The sequence below is a fragment of the Lolium rigidum genome, chromosome 6, assembly GCF_022539505.1.
Source record: "Lolium rigidum isolate FL_2022 chromosome 6, APGP_CSIRO_Lrig_0.1, whole genome shotgun sequence".
Lineage (NCBI taxonomy): Eukaryota > Viridiplantae > Streptophyta > Magnoliopsida > Poales > Poaceae > Lolium > Lolium rigidum.
The window spans coordinates 210,326,623-210,344,082 of record NC_061513.1 but is presented as its reverse complement, the minus strand read 5'-3'; the positions used below and the strand labels follow the sequence as shown (position 1 = coordinate 210,344,082).

The 17,460-nt window shown below is 45.6% G+C and overlaps 1 protein-coding gene and 1 long non-coding RNA gene across 2 annotated transcripts; one reads left to right on the top strand and one right to left on the bottom strand.

The window, feature by feature from the left end:
• The first annotated feature begins 10,251 nt into the window (after positions 1–10,251).
• On the top strand, positions 10,252–12,492 carry LOC124667632 (transcription factor MYB61-like). The gene is made up of 3 exons (XM_047204899.1): positions 10,252–10,620; positions 10,748–10,877; positions 10,981–12,492. Exons 1-3 carry the CDS (start codon positions 10,488–10,490, stop codon positions 11,990–11,992), a joined length of 1,275 nt encoding a protein of 424 aa, XP_047060855.1. The 5' UTR covers positions 10,252–10,487; the 3' UTR covers positions 11,993–12,492.
• LOC124667633 lies at positions 12,244–15,255 on the bottom strand. The gene is made up of 3 exons (XR_006991351.1): positions 15,226–15,255; positions 13,580–13,666; positions 12,244–12,800 (listed from the first exon to the last, which is right to left on the bottom strand). It is a non-coding gene; the product is annotated as an uncharacterized LOC124667633 (long non-coding RNA).
• Between the last annotated feature and the right edge of the window lie 2,205 nt (positions 15,256–17,460).

The following is a 17,460-nucleotide window of genomic DNA, read 5'->3' as shown; positions in this document are numbered from 1 at the left end:
CTTTCAAGCAATGTCATCGTCATTCTCCCGCAAGATCGCCGCGGCGAACGGCATCGGTCGCGGCAGCCTCACCGTGAAGGAGGCGTGGGCGCTTGTACCATGCGGGGTATCCCGTCCTGCCGAACATGCGCCTGCCAAGCAACGGCGGCTGGAAGATGGTCGTGAACGGCATTGGCGTCCCGCCGCCGCCGACGTCAGGGCCGTACCGTAAAATGACGACTGGTGGGGCACGTACTTCAAGGCCAAGTACGACATGGAGATGCGCAACACCACCGGGCTCATCGGTGGGCCGAACAGCTGGAAAAGGGACGGGCGCGCCCTTTTCTGGGGCGTTCCGGGGCGCACCCTCGAGAACGTCATCCACGGCATCCGCAACTGCGCTCCAAGGTTGGAGGCGCCGTCCTCATCGCCATGTCTCCTGCAGCGCAATGGCAGCCGAGGAGGACGTACTCGTCCTCCTCGAACTCTTCTTCCTCAGGACCGGCCCGATCGACACCGTCCTCATCGTACCGCTCGGCTCCCTACACCGTCCCCAATCGCGTGGTGAAGGAGGAGCCGGCGACGCCCGTCTATCCGAGGCGCGGCGGCAGCGGCAACGGCAGCCGGCGGCAGCAAGAGAGGCGTGGCGGCGCCCTCCTCATCCCGAAGCCGGAGGTGAAGGAGGAGCAGGAGGAGCAGGAGGAAGTGTCGCAGGCGGAGCTGCTGGCGGAGTACGAGCGGCAACAGCGCCTCATCGCCAGCAGCGACGACCCCGAGGACTACCCAGGGCTGTGAGCGGCGTACTTGGCGTCGCTCAACGACAAGGACGCCTGGAGGGGCGACGTCGAGACGGCGATCGTCATGTCCATCCGCGACTCTGGCAAGCCGCTCGTGGACCTCACCGACGATGGCGAGGCAGGACCAAGCGGTCTGGTGAAGGACGAGCCCGTCGACGAGCCCGACGAGCGCGTCAAGCAGGAGGTCGTCACCGACGACATATACAAATTCCACCAGTATACCACGCCTCTGGCCGCCGCAAGTTCTTCTAGATTAGGTTTAGTTTAAATTTAGTCGAATCTCGTTCGAATCTATGTAATATATGTCAAATTTGGATGAATTTAATCGAATCTGGAACAAGTTTAAAATTTCCGAAATTTTGTTTGGGGACGCGATTGGGGAGCGACGTCCCCAAACGCGGCACGAACAAAACACGTCCCCCGAACGCTCGATCCGGCGCCGTTTGGGGGACGATTTGGGGGACGCGACTGGAGATGGTCTAATAAGGTAATGCAAGAACAATGGAGTTCTGCTGGATCCAAATCCAACTAGTAAGAGCCAGTTAAGGGACATTATATATCTGTGACAAGTATGAACACCAGATCACCTCCAACACCTAGGACAACACATAGACATAGCAGAACTGAATGACGTGTGTGTACATAGGACATTGCCATTCAAGGATCTGATCGACCAAGGCCGAATAAGTTTTGACAAATGAGGGCACGGAACATGCTTAAAGGTGCCACGTGCTTATCAAAAATCCAACCAATCAAAGACATACCCCATTATAGGGCGCCAAGCCTTCGAGGTGTGTTCAGTGTAATGGCGCAATGCATCCCCGCATCGCCCATGAGCTAAGACGTATACTGTATATAGAAACAGTTTGAGCGCTCTTTATTGGACACCACAAAAGGGCGACCGTCAGAGACGCCGCTGATATTAGCAAACTAGATTCAATAGACTAAGTAACACTAATTTGTGCTTTTCATTTCTCTTACTACGAAACAAGGATAACACCAACCTTTGCACCGGTTGATGCGTATAACCACGCATAAATGATTATTCAGCAATGTCGAGCAAAGCGAATCATCATGCATAACAAACTGGCAAATAAAAGAACTCGAGGGCACCCTCTCACTACAGTATCTCCACTAACCTACCATAAACCGTAGGAAAATCTTAGATGCTAGAATATGGGGTGTTCTGATCTTCTCATTGAGCTCTCACGAGAATCTTAGATGGTAAATGAAGGATGATAACTCGCGAGACGCTCTTGAACTCTCTGGTTGTTCCCCATTTGCCAATGCAGCTGATCTTCAACCCTATGGATATTTACAACACAAAACCATTTGCACGTAGCCGCCGATCACGAAATAGTTCTCCAATCTGTTAATTTCCAAGGGAACAATAGAATAAAACTTGACTTTTGGTAGCAAAACTCCAGATAAAACAAACTTGGAGTGGGATAAATATTCCGAGCGAAACATAAAGGCATATATGATTTCAGATGAATGGTTACAGCAGTTCAACAGAAAATACTCTTCTCTAAAACATAAAAGCCAAGACTTGCAATGGTCAATAAAGGTTGCTGGACAGTCCAACATAAGGTTTGAGTCGAAATCAATAATATCTCTAACTTTTCTAACTTGAAAACACTGTATTTGGAAACAGGCAGAAACAACCGCCGACTTGTTTTTATCACGGTGACATGTACGTGTCAAACCGGTGGATGGGCGCCTACCCATTGTAAAGTACACATAATTAAATTTCCAATGAGTTCTTAGTTTCCTTATTTGGAGCTCGTATGAGAAAACCACGGTCATTTCAAATTCGGAGCTTATGTCTGTTTGAACTGGATCGAATCGGATTTAATGAAGAACACGTGTAGAATCAGAAATCCGATTTGGATGTGATCATTTTCCTTATTTGCAGAACGTCTCCCTTGTTTGATGATACAACCCCTTCCCCCCGCACCTCCCTCGTGCTTGCCATCTTTTTGGTTGTAAATGAACTCCATTCCTTGCACATCTCTTTTTTCATGCAACACGCTTTCTATCACCTCAATCCCAATGATACAAAAATGCAATGACTTAGGCACTCTGAAGTTCTTAAAAAACAAAGTATCATGTTCAACTAGGAATGAATTCACCTTGTGATTTTTTCAATGATACACAATATTTATTTTTAGCTCAAACATGCAGAATCATCATACTTGATAAAGTTATCCTCATCATCGACCATCAGAGACCAGGCAAACATGACACCCATGCCTATATAGTAGAGAGGAGAAGATCGGGAGGGGCGGGGGCGAGGCAAGTAGGGATGAAGCTACCACGTGTTAACATTGGTGTTAGCTGACACCGTTAATATTAGAAAACTATATTCGATAGACGAAGTAACACTAATTTGTGTTGTTCATTTCTCTTACTATGAAACTAGGATGACACCGACCTTTACACGGGTTGATGCGCATGACCATACATAATTAGTTATTCAACAATGTCCAGCAAAACGAGACATCATGCATAATAAACATGCAAACAAACTGAGGCCACCCCTTCACTACAGTATCTCTGCTAACCTACCATAAACCCTAGGAAAGTTGTTTGAATCGAAAACTAGTAAAAACCTTCAAGAATGACTTGTCACATGTGCGTCAATGATGACGAGTCCAAGTATAAGTCGGTCTTAGGATTCTCCTCCCCACGTCGAGCTTCGAGTTGCCACCTTCAGCACGGTCATATCACGTGTACATCGACGTTGGCTAATCTAAAATAATGTATTTTCACTTAAGTGTGTGCATACTTGTTGTCGGTACCTGGTAGTAACCTCACTACCGGCTGGCAACTTAAGAGTCCTCCCTTGGGGAAAGGTGAAAGGAGGAACCGAATGCACATAGACAAATTAAGTGGAATATTCACTTGGACATGGCCTGGCACGATGTAGGGGCATACCCATAAAAAAAACTCATGAGTGTGCGCAAATCAAGTGACCGGCGGCATTTCTTATTATATAATTCAACTTTTATCTCAAATGAACAAATATTTTAAAAATCTAAAATTTTGAGCGGGGGCTAGGTGACAAGGTATTAACTTGTCAATGCCTACAAGTTGTAGACTAGGATTTCGCGGAAAGTAGAGGGCAAGTAGATCTCGAAAGTTTCAGCCGAAAAGGTGCTCGACTGCTAAAAACTAGGGTTGTGTTGGCAATGAATCGATCCTTTCTTTCTCCCTCGACTCCCCCTTATATAGGAGGCGGAGCCGCGGGGTTCGTGATGTACAAGTTACAAACAGCGGGAGACTCTTTGAGTTCGTCCCGTATAGTTACAAGTCTCTATTCCTAATACATCTCTATCTTCCATATCGATGCTTTATTGGGCTTCCGGGCTTTGTAATCTTCGGGTCATGGGCCTTCAGTAATCCCCGGGTACCTTCTTCGACAGGCCATTTGGGATGCCTATGTCACTAGGCGTAGCCCCCGACTCAGCTTACTTAGGTCGATCCCTGGTACAATGTGAGTCAACGAGGATGCGTGAACAACCAAGATCAGAACTGCTTAGGGCGCGTTTGGTAGGCTGCATGCCACTTAGCTCACATTGGTCCAACAATTTTCGGTCCGTTTGGTTGCCTGGGCCGAGTCGCGTTTGTGCAGGAACCGGTTCTCAAAGGGCGCGTTTGGTTGCCTGGGCCGATTTCCTGCATCACTGGCGCAGCGGGAAGGAGCCCCCTGCGCGTCCAAGACGGGCCATGAGCCATAAAGGCGACTTTTTTTGGTGGCCTGCACGGAGATTTTTCGGCCCCATGGAGATTTGGACTCTAGCCGTTTGGTAGGTCGGTTTTCAGGCCTTGTAGCAGCCCAGAACGGCGCCCCTGCTGTTTGGTTGCAACCCAAATCCGGTTCTGGTAACCTCTTCCCTTCAGTGGTGAGGTTACCAGCGATCAACAGCACAAGTAAGAACAAGTAAGAACACAATCATAGACGACAGATAACTTAGCAGTGATCATAGACGACACAAGTTCACGGCACAACATTTTGCAGACACGATCATAGTTCTGGAGACGGCAGACATGATCATAGTTCAACACACTAACACAAGCAGCAACTAGACACGACATGGCATCAGGTTAGCTTCAGACATGGTGCTCGGAGACGACGCACCTGGTGTCATCTCCATGGTATGGGCACCTCGTCACCACCTTAGTGCAGGTGTGGTCGAAGATGACCACACTGTACTCCAAGGAGGACACCCTTCTAGAGGAGACAAACTGGCCTACCTTGAGCTGATGGGCGACGGCGAAGGCCGACCATCCCTGGTCGATGAATGCGTCATCGCCTTCTCTCCTCGTAGTCATCCTCCAGTTGCATCCGGTGTTGGTGGTGACGATGATGTTGGAACGGATTTCTCCGAACCACTTGACGAAAGCTTTAGGGATCATGAGGCGGCCGAAGGTGGGCTTGAAGATGATTTTGAGGAAGTGGTCCGGCCCTGGCTCGTCGTGGAAGTGGCTGACCTTAGCCGGCCTTACACGACGCTTCTTCGCCGGTCCCTCGCTGGGAACCTCAGCAGGCGACCCAAGCATGATCTTCTCGATGCCAGAAGAACACAAGCAATTAGAGGTGTGTCTGCTCACAAGTAGTGTAGATGAAAACAGACATTGATAACATTAGTAAGACCTCATACAGTTGCTCACATGGCAGTCATAGGGAGTGGCCACAAACTAAGTGTAGTGTGCTACGATAGTGGCACACATGACTAAGTTTGAGGCCACCACCTAGCCTTCCATTGTTCCTTTGTTGAATCATTGGCCAATGCACCAGACATACCAAAATGATGCCTCATATGTAGGATCACACGGTAGGCAGAGGGACTGTCCCCAAACTAAGTCTAGTGTGCCAGTAATACGACACACATGACTAAGTTTGAGGGCAGCACCATGCCTGTCGTTGTGCCATAGTTGAATCATTGGCCAATGCAGAACTGAAGAAGCAGAAACATGCAAAGCAGGGTATCAGAGGCCTCATACAATGAGGACATATGTAGGAGATGTTTGAACGGAACCAATGACTTGGTCATGTTAAGTCATGCCATAGGTTCTGATCAATCATCTCCTCATACTATGATCCCAGGGTATAATCATTGGCCTAGTTCAATCAAGAAACAACACAATTGACACTTCAAATTGAGTACATTACGAGTGGTACTTAGGGTACATTACGAATTGTACTTAGGCCACATTAAAAATTCTCATACAGTATGTCTACATCACATTCATCACTCCTCACAAGTAGCCCTGATCCTCTTGAGCTTGTCCTTGATTGCAAAGTTCACTTGAAGCAGATTGTATATGGCATACTCTAGCTTTCTCTTCTCAGCCTCCAAAGCATATTTTTCTGCCTCCCATTCCTGTTTCTTAGCCCTCATCACTTGTGCTTGTGTTCGCTGCATATTTTTTTAGCATTGCAACTTTCTTCTTCAAGTCCTCCCACTCCTCTTGCGTCTGAACAAACTAGCGCGACTCAGCTCAATTTTTCGCACAACAATGACAACATGGTAAACCCGAACACAAAAAAACCTTCCTCTATGCATGCACAATAAGATCTGCCAGTTTCAGCAATCGAAAGCACGATCTAGGAAGGATCTACCGCAATCCAACACTATAGTAACAGATCTAAGCAAATCGAGACTGTGAAATGCAAGAACTGGACAAGAACTGCAAGAAATGGAGACGAACACCTTGCAAAACGTCAATCCGACTGCTATCCTAACGGAAACCCTAGCAGATCTAATGTGCATGTCGTCGGGAAATGCCCGAGAATGTCATGTATGAACAGAACGAGTACGAAGGTGAGAAGGAGGGTTCGTTACCGCCATTCTTCCGGTCGAGGACGAGCTCGAGGTCGCGGGCGAAGAAGAGATGCCGATGAGGACTGCGGAGCAGATTGCGGCCGATGTCGAGGTCCTGGTCGCCGATGTCTCCTCCTCCGGTAGCGGTGCTCCTCCCTGCGTCGGTGCGGCGGATTGGTCGGCGGAAGGGTAATCGCCGGGTGATGTGACAGTTTGGGGGAGGTGAGAGTGCGGTCGCGAGTGAGAGGAAGGAGAGGGGAGCGGTGAGGCTAATTATGGCGCGTGTTCCCGAAGGGACGCGGCATCTCCGCTCACTTCCCCACGCGTGCAGCCTTCTGGCCGCAAAGGGCATGGCCCCAGAGAAACTGCCATTCCGGGCGTTCCTCCAGGGCCTATCCCAGGGGTGCTTTGAGAACCGTTTAATGCGAGAACGCGGCTCGGCCAGGCATCCAAACGGGCCAAAAATTGCTCGCCCCATGCGAGCCAAGGGGGATGCACGCTACCAAACGCGCCCAAAGCAGTGTCGTGTCAGACCATGCGAAAGAGAATCTTTGGATGCAACATGTGCACGTACTGATGCTTATGCTCACTCTCCCGTACTCCACACACTCTCTCCTCAAATGAACACAAACATAGTCCGAATCAAAATAAGTTGTACATGAAAAAGATGCGTGTTGATGATAGGAATCAATTTCCACAATCGGTTTCGAGTTTCGTCAGTCGTAAATCGTCAATTTCGTGTATGAAGTTTTGAGCGTATATTGCCAAATTCGTCGCACACGCTCAACCGTTTGAAATTTCCTTTGAGGGGTGGGTTCACCTCACCATTCCGCATGACTTTCATGTCGAAAGGTTTTCGTTTTGGTGGACATAGACGGATAAATAAATGACTCGCTAGTATACTGTAATGTGTACGTATGTGTGAGTATAGTTTGGAGTACTTTTGCTCAACTTCTTGCTTGCCATCTTCATAGATGGAGACGTGGTGATGATATATGAGAAGTGGGAGGTGATAATCCATGGTGGTGGCGGCATGGTGATGTTCATCTTCGTGGTCGACGACGTGGTGATGCTTGTGACCAGCGTGACTAACGGTGTCATGGTGGTATTCAGCTTCGTCATCGGCGACATAGTTATGCTTGTGACGGGCATGAACGGTGGTGTCATGGTGGTGTTTTCTTCGTGGTCGGCGACGTGGTGATGCTTGTGACCGGCATGACCGGCGGTGTCATGGTGTCTCGTCTTCGTGGTCGACGACATGGTGATGCTTGTGGCCGGCGTCACCGACTATGCCATAGTTGTCTTCGTCCTCGTGGTCGGCGAGGTGGTGATGCTTTTGGCCGGCGTGAACGATGATGCCATGGTGGTCTTCATCTACGTGGTCGGCGACATGCCCATGCTTATGACCGGCGTGACCGATAATGTCATGGTGGTCTTCATCTTCGTGGTCGGCGACGTGACCATGCTTGTGACCGGCGTGACCAGTGGTGTCATGGTGCTCTTCGTCTTCGTGGTCGGCGACGTGGTGATGGTTTTGACTGGCGTGACGACGATGCCATGATGGTGTCTGCCTTCGTGATCATCGACGTACCAAAGAGGTGAGAGGTAAGGTCACCATGTGGATAAGTGGTGAGGCTAGAACTGGGCTCGTATGTAACCAAACATAATGAGCACTACGTTTCTGCTAGACCAAAAATATTGGCCCAGGCCACCAAACAACAGCCCAAAGCTACACCGTGGCTCGTCTTAGATGAGATGAGAATTTATTCCCACTGTGCCTGATGAAAAATTCGGTGCGCGTACCCTTAAGGGTGGCGTGGTCGACGGAGAGGCAGTGATTAACGGTGCTCGACGTCCAAACCTGTAAAATTTACATGATCACAGCTTCGCTTTCCCAAAGTGCACAACTTGAAGCACAAGCGACCAAATGCTAGCTGAGCACAGTAAGCGCTGGCTTAATCATTGACAGGTTGCAGTAAGGAGCAATGGGCCCACGTGAGCGACCCCACACAAGATGCCATGTTTGTCAAACCTGCTTTTTTGCCCGTGACACTCCTGCCAATGGGAGGGTTGCAAATGTCCTTGCTTTTCATCTTTTGCCTATTAATTTTGTCCAACAATGCCTTTAATTATTGGCATCCTCTTATAAATGGGACCAAAGAATCGAACAAAAGGTTGTTCCGAATGATTCAACACTCAAAAATAAATAAATGGAAGATCCTTTACATGGAGATATTCTTGTGATTCAACTGTTCACATGCATGCTAATCAAATTGTCATAATTGAGTGATGACCAATTTTCAAATGAATAAAAACCTCCAATTAAGGGGATACATTGTCAGGAAAACGCGCAATCTTCTGGAAACATTCATATAATATACCTTTTCCCCTTTTCTTACCTCTAAAACCCCAGATAATCTTCACAAGGAACAAAGGAAGCTTCTAAGTATCAGGAAAAAGTTGAGTTGTACAGATCAAGAATATTATAAAATGTTCAATCGATAATAATAGCATCCATGCTTGTTTAATCAGAACAGTATCCATAGGCACATGGGCACTAGGAGGATGCCTTTGTATCATCCAATCAAGTTAAGGAACAAGCCTTTAGTTTTAGCAGACAAGCAAGGATAACGAATAAAAATTCTTGGGTTAGACAACTAATTGCTATTATTATTGTACCTCAAATGTTTTGTCTCTAAACAGGCCATCATCTGGAGTTTTTCGCATCGGAACCATAAAGAAATCAACAACCTACAGCGTTCCAGACCAAGATTACTGAGCATGTGCCTTGTACAGTTGAGCTCGTCTTGGCTCGAGAACACGGCCAGTGAAGAATAATAATATTTGCACCTCATGGGAAGCAATCATCTGTACAGGAAGCCTGATTCTCCCAGCTGATTGCTAACATCTCCAGAGGTTCCAACATGCTTTCTCTTGGACTGGAGCAATGAGGTTTCTGATTGGAACTTGGAGGTCCCAAAGAAAATTTACATCGCTGGCTGCTTGAGATAAGCAAAAGGAAGATTCTCTCTGTCCGGGGATACAAACATTTGTTGCGGTCCCGCAAAGGTCGCTGGAAGCTTTCTCCAGGTAAGATGTGATGCAGCGCGTTACCTGTAAAAACAAAAGGAGAAGAATAATACTTTGGTGCGGCATACCATTGTAGATAAGATGAGCCAGGACTGCATAATAACCATGTGGATACACTGGAAATCTGAGCATCCCGGAAAAGAGAAAGTTCCATAGGACCATAGGAGTGTACTTTCCATTGGGAGTTTGCTGTGGAGACATTTCAAAATAACAGTGACAAACCAGCATCTCCAGGTCGCATTCATTCACCACAGGAGATAGAACATCAAGTCCTTTTCCATATTTTTCTTTAACTGGCTTGCATACAAAGTAACATACCTGACATAGAAAGGATGAAAACTGTGGAGTTTCTTTTAATAGGTTGCGGTAATTAGACTCTCAGGGACAAGGGGGGCGGGTACAGCCCCACCGACAGTTGCAACGGGACATGGAGGATGATAGGACAGAAGCCCACACACGCTTACAGAGAGGCAACAAAGAGAATGGCTAAAACTTCACAACCACCAGCTTTAAAAGAAGGGGCAAATGGGGAGGGAAGCCTGCAAAGGAAAGGAGGAGTGCTGCCTTCCTCCAAATCCTGATATCTGCAGCCACTAGTTGCTGCCACAAGCTCCACTTTGTTTGCCAGGCACCAGTATATAAGTTACCGTGGGCTACTTGCAGCGGTCTCACTCTAGAACCATAAACCATCTAGAGGGTGTTCCGGACAAGATTTTGTGCTTCGAGAATTCCTCAAGAGTGTGAGTTGTGCGGCAGGTTACAGCGCTGAGCTTCATCTTCTGCAGTGACTTCAATGGGGAGGCATTCCTGCTGCTACAAGCAGAAGCTGAGGAAGGGGCTCTGGTCTCCTGAGGAGGATGAGAAACTCCTCAACCATATAACCAAGCACGGCCACGGTTGCTGGAGCACTGTCCCGAGACTTGCTGGTACATAATATTCTGTTCTCTATTCTTGTCAATTATTCCCTTCCTTTGATTTCTGTTCTTCTCCAAAAACAATTGTTTCTCCTCGCTGAATCCAAATCCCCTAAACTTGCCCAATGGATGGTTTCAGGGCTTCAGAGGTGTGGCAAGAGCTGTAGGCTGCGGTGGATGAACTACCTGAGGCCTGACCTGAAACGAGGTGCATTTTCTCAGGACGAAGAAGACCTCATCATTGAACTCCACGCTGTCCTTGGGAACAGGTAAAAATTTAAGCCCAAGTTGAAGTGCTAGAGAGTATCGAACCTGGTTAATTGAAAGTAAGTTTACTTTAATTTGGCGCGCCTTTTCCATATCGATGAGCAGATGGTCTCAGATTGCAACAAGGCTGCCAGGAAGAACTGATAATGAGATCAAGAATCTATGGAACTCATGCATCAAGAAGAAGCTGCGGCAGCAAGGCCTCGACCCCAACACTCACAAGCCCCTCACCGAGGCTGATCACAGCAAAGCAGCTCCCATCATCAGTACTGAAAGAACCTCTGAGTCCAGTGATGTCGACCAGTCAAGCGGTGGTGCTCTTGGCAACTTGGGCCACCTTCTCAGCGAGACAGCGCAATCACCAGAGCTCTTTCCATTGCCTGGTAAGCATCGCATGAAAGCTGCAAGCTTAGCAGGGGTGAAGGTGCCACCGAAGGAATTCTTCCTCGACCAGCTTGCTTCTGGTCATGAGAAACCACCCAGTTGTCATTCATCAGTCCCAGTTCCCAATTTCCCTTTCCGGCAGCTGCTTTCCTACAACAACGAGTTCAGCAGCAGAGATGCTGGAAGCATGAACTCGATCTGGTTTAACCAGAACGAGTCCAGTGGCAGTGTGATTTCCACCGTGATGCCACCAGTTTCACCATCAACTCACTCAACATCCACGGTGCTCAATTCATCACCAGAAAATCCACATTCTGGCATCCACAGTGCCCAATTCTACTGGGATGCAGCTAATCCTAGCAGCAGTTGCAGTACTCGAAGCAGTGGAAACAACAACTTGGGATTCGAGCTGCAAAGTACAGGCTCGCTTGTAGAGAACAGCATCTTCCCGTGGACAGATTTAGCACGAGACAAAGATGGCCAGGTGCAGCTAGAGGAAGAACTCAAGTGGCCTGACTTGCTCCATGGTACCTTCCCAGAGACATCGACAGCAATGCAGAGCTTTAGCAATTCACTGTATGAAGATGTGGTGAAGGCAGAGAGCCAATTCAACATGGAGGGGCTGTGTGCAGCCTGGTCTCAAAATTTGCAGCCACAACAACATCTCCAGGTAATAGAAGATATCTATGACAAGGATTTGCAAAGAATATCCTCGCCTTTTGAGAATATTTAGGAACCATGTTCCAGAATGCAAGGAACAGAGCAGTAGCAGAAAGTTGGGAGTTTCTTCATAGATACGTTTACAGGTTAAGAGGAGGTATTTGCATAGATACTTTTGATGACACAGAAATCAACATCAATTGCTGTGCAACTTTAGAAGATACTGCAGAGCAATGGGAAAAAAGTTGTGTGCATTGCAGCACAATGTGTAGAAAAGCACATTTCAGAGTCTACCTTCTTTGTCTTGAAATTTGATGTCTTCATCTGTACATGCATGCAGCTCGACTTTTTGTATACATGAGTTTTGGTGTGATCTTTTATCTTTATTTGTTATAAATAAATATAGACAGAATACTGCATGTGTCGGTAGGTTCTGGAGACCATACAAGTAGCATCAGACTTTTCAACTGTTGCCATGCACGTCGAACAAATTTAATTATTGCATGGTGTATCTTTATCATTTAGTATTTTGTTACTTTTGAGGCGTTCCCCACATAATTTCTTATATATCGATGACGGCAGACCTTTGTCATATTGACCTGAGTTGTACTTTTATTTTCCTGCACCTTCGTGTTTTCTAAGTTCACCTTTTGCTAAGAAGAATCTGGGGAGTATAGGCATGGAAAAGGACTGCTTGATTTGCTATGGTCCAAAGAGTCAACATCCTCAAGGAAAAGTAAAGGCATATTGATTTAAAAATGAACACACTAATTACGTGTATTACTTACAAAGTAGGTGGGTGATGATTCTGATGAGCCCTATTCGTACAGGACCTGTGGGCACCTGAAACCTGAATTCACTGCACAAGTCCCAGCTAGACACTGCAGCGCATCCATATATACAAAAAAATAAGTTAACAGCCTTTCCAAAATTAAACTAAATGGATAGAGATTTTGATTTGAACGATACCATAGGGGGTTTTCTGTGGCCGTGATAGCATAGATTATCTATGTTGGCTTAGTCTGCTTGGTAGGACCTTCTTTAAAAGAAATTTAGTAGTAGGACATTCTTAATAGTATGGGCCTTTCTAACACGATCTAATCAAGAAAATAAGTCAGATACAACTACAAGCCGTGACAAACTAAAACGATATGGCTAGTAATGATGGTTTTACCGATACAAAGGTGTGGCTACCATATCTTATAGAACATAAATCATTCTCCAACCAAATTTAGTCTGGCCTAGTAGGCTCCTCCTTTTTGTATATATCCAGCGTAATATTAAAAAAATTCAACATGGTGCGGCCGTCATTAACAACTTTCCATCCTTAAGTTCCGACAAAATAGCTTTAGATGCTAAAGGTTTTCTTTCTTATGGTACAAACGAATGGGAATGATTCATGTTTACAAATATGTTGACATAAGTAACCTGCAACTAGAGTGATATATCAATGCAACGGGACCAAATCATACTAACTAGGACCAGCAACCTTGCAAAATTAATGAAACCAAATGATTCCAGAATAGTCCAACCAAAAGCATACCCACTTATTTGCAGTTGCTGGCAAAGAAAATTGGCACAATCCAGGAGCTTGGTTATTTTGCACGGGCATTAGGACTTATTCAGCAATGTGAACTTCAATATCAATTGTGGGATGTACCTCCATATTTATAAATCGATAGATACAGAGCAAGTGGTGGTAGAGGTCGCCATATGATGTGGCTACTTGGACATATATTGGATTTGTCTGCATGCAAATAGAAAAAATAGTATATCATTTGGAGAGCGTAAATAAGTGGAAAACACACAAACATAAGACACCAGTACTAACCCAGATAAAAATAATAACTCTCATATTATGTATTGAGTACACTACTGATATAACTGAGTGCTGCAACTATGATCACTTAACATCATCATTAGAGGACGGAAGATGAAAGAAGGGGACAACCCCTGTCACGTCACAGGATACTCAGTGGATGACAGTTACAAAAGATGCATGTATTTCAAGTGAATCGCATAGTTCATCTGCTACCGGGAGGTTGAAATCCAGGTATCAACAATTTTGTGGCATGACGAATGTCACAAACAAATAGGCCATACAAAAATATTACAACTATAATTGGGGAGATCAATTTCATTTACGATCGTCACACATGGATACCAGAGAAATAATTATCTTTATGACAGACAGTTAAGCCAGTCGGTACATCACAATGATAAGACTATAGGGCTAGACAGCATTACAGGCCTTATGTTTGAACATTTCTTTCACCTTTCCTTTTGACATGAGCATGATGATGGTATTACAAAACCAGGAAGAAGCAGATTCATGTTATATGTATGCTAGAGTTCAGAAAACATAACCATGACAAACTGCCACAAACTGGAGTGCAGTGATGTTATGCCTTTAATGCATGACAAACTGCCACTATAGACACTCTCCGCAACATATATAAGGTGCCTAAAGTCTGAAAGTGCTTTTCTTGTAAATCCGGTTGGGCAGGTCGTCTACATGTTTTTTTTTTCTCAGTATGAACTTATGCAGCTCTATCAGTTGATAAATAAATATCTCCGGTCTAGCATTTGAAAGCAATTTTGAGATGATATATGTGAGTGTCATCAGAGTAAACATTGGACAGGCTCACAATTAGTGGGACGAACTTGCACTGGGTTTCTCAGGTACGAGACGAGTTCAATGGACATGATCAAATGCCCTAGGAAAACATGACAAGATTTACAATGACTACATTCAGATTGGTTCTGTTCTTTCCATCCTAAATTTGATTTTCCCCCCTCTTTTCTCCTAATGTTATTTGAGTGGCACAAACTAAATAAAAAAAAACATCTGATTAGAAATCTATAGTACCAGTAGAGTTCAAAATTGTATGACTCAAAATAAAATTGAGTCGCAGGAAAATTACATGCACACAATTAAGCACCATAAAAAATGAATCAGTACCCCAAAAAAAAGTGAAGTTATTATGTGCAGCAGTGACAGAGAGTAGCATTCCACAGGATTGTTGACATCTCAACATATCAGCCGGCAATAGCAAATCACAACATAGTAGCATAGAAAATTTCCGCTTATGAGCATGCAGGATACGAGCAGCGGCAACGACATCTACATAAGTCTGGTCATGGGACAGCTAGTGGTCTTGAACATCATTGTGAATGAAATCCATCTACTGACAATAGGAAATCGCAAACACACGCACAAGGGATGTTAATGAGGGGCATGGCGACGGTATTTCAAATAGGGGAGAATAATGTGACTAAGAGGAGAGGAACGCGCAGAGAAGGTACCGAGGGGGAGCGGGCGGCGGGCACCCACCGGGTCGGCTTCCGTTGGCCAGCAGCGGATGCAGGACTCGGATGGCGGGGCCAGTGGCGTCGTCGTCTTCGTCGCGTCGCTTGGTGTCGCTCCGGACCCAGCAGCAGCGCAGAGCTCGAGTGTACCACACGCACCCATCCTTGAATCCCTGGATCTTGGCCCGGGGTTTCTACAGGCCTTCTTCTGACAGGACAGCCCAAGCGCTTGGTTTCCTTTTCTTTTTTTTAGCGAACGACCGCTTCTTTTCTTCTTTTAATGATCAAGAATATTCAGCGGAATACAAAGAGGTGGTGTTTTGGCTCCTAAGTGCATACGAATATTATGAAAATAAATAAAATCTAAAATTTTAAAAAAATTGGAGAAATATTTCTTGTGTACAACCGGACATTCTTTTTTTTTTAATAATCAATACCACATATATTCATAGCAACAAATAGTACATGGTAGAGATACATGAACTGACTCCAACGATTACAAAATAAAGTCTAAAAGATAGTAACAAATCTTCGAGGTCTTCAATTTCTTTCTTCTTCCGAACACAATCTTGTACTCTTCCGAAGGCGACCAAAGATAGATAATGAACCATAGACCTGTAGATACTGACGAAAGTTCTCCCATAATTTTTTGAGCCGCAATGCCAAGACTGCGTGCACGCACGCAACCATTAAAGCAGTCATACAACGTCGGCAAGAGTACCAACACCAGTATATCAGGGAATAATAACCGACTAGCTTTGTCATCGTCGATGGAGAGCCGAGAGTACGAATCACCATTGTCGAGGACGTAGCAGCCGGGACAAAAACTGCGAGGATAATCCTCCTCGTGGCAACAACGACAAAAGATCCAAAATCGATCTGGCGAAGCAAGATCCGAAGACCCATACCTAGAAAATTGTCAATGTTCAACACCACCATTGGCGCCGGGAAGAAGATCTCGTCGCCGAATGAAAAGCCGAAGATCACTTATTGCAGACGATACCATCTCCATTAAGGGGAAACCAACAAGAAGGCGGCTACCAAAATCCTAACATAATCTAATGAAAACAATACTTTTATTTGAAACTCCACGCATAGATCGGGTTCCCCACTCCTCCCGACGCGGGCGAAGCCGACCGATGGAGGGGGAACCAATCTATGGAGGAGGATGAACTGGAGGCGGCTAGGGTTGAGGCGGCGGCTGAGAGCAGAGACGGGAGACGGCTAGGGTTCAGGCCAGTTACAACCGGACATTCATTGTTAGCACACATTTTTTGGGTAAAGGGAATTTTTATGTGGCTTGTATAAAAAGATAAAAAATAATCCCATGAATAGTCATCTTGGAGCATCGAAATTTTTATGCAGACAAAAAAAATCATTTTTTTTCTCTTGAAAAGTTGTGTGCATAGAATGCGCGGACGTATACGCATTTTTTCCTAAACTTTTGGACATTCTAAAATGAGTTTTCAAACAATGTTTTCATCTGCATGCACCTGAGAGCCGACTTGGATTTCCGATACAATATCGACTATTAAGCCAACCTGATGTGACGCTATAATCTAGGTAGACCGAGCGGCGGTATGGCTTACTTAGTAATTTTCGCCGTATCGCAAGGGTACTCCCACATTTTCCCTCTATCTCTTTGGCTCTATCCCAAAATAACCTAGTAAGAGCACACAAGGATCCATGCAGTTAAAGATAATTACTCATGTGTCTCAAGATAAATGGTCATGCGATGTAAAATAAATATTCATGTATTACATTAAAAATCACATAATTTCATTGTGGGAGTATACCTGGAGGTCCTATCAAGTCCTACCTGGCATCCACATGGTAATAATCAAGGCCAATTCAAGTCAAACATAGTCCAATCTCATAGCCATGGTCAACAAGTTCAATGTGATAATATTAAAGAAAAAGCCAGCGAGATGACTCAACATGAAAGAAGCCCACATATGATGCAGGGATGAGGGGAGATGTACCATAGACACTAGCTAGTGGAATAAGTCTTACCCTTCTACCTCCAACTTCTCTCTCCCTCATGGGTACGTTAGAATTTGTCAAGGCCCACCAATAAGGCATGTAACCATTCACTCTCACTTGAATTCAACTCAAGGAAGCTCAAAAAATACAAAGCAAGGGGAGAGGCTTCCAAGGGACCTCTGAAAGGCTTAGAGGAGAGGGGGCTAAGTGGCAAACTTGGAAAAGATTTCCAAGCCTCGTTACTCATAG

What these genes read in the sequence shown, in the direction of transcription:
- LOC124667632 (XM_047204899.1), top strand. Translation starts at nt 10,488, where the DNA reads ATGGGGAGGCATTCCTGCTGCTACAAGCAGAAGCTGAGGAAGGGGCTC. An exon ending in CACTGTCCCGAGACTTGCTG is followed by an intron (nt 10,621 to 10,747) that starts GTACATAATATT and finishes GGATGGTTTCAG; the next exon opens with GGCTTCAGAGGTGTGGCAAG. An exon ending in CACGCTGTCCTTGGGAACAG is followed by an intron (nt 10,878 to 10,980) that starts GTAAAAATTTAA and finishes ATCGATGAGCAG; the next exon opens with ATGGTCTCAGATTGCAACAA.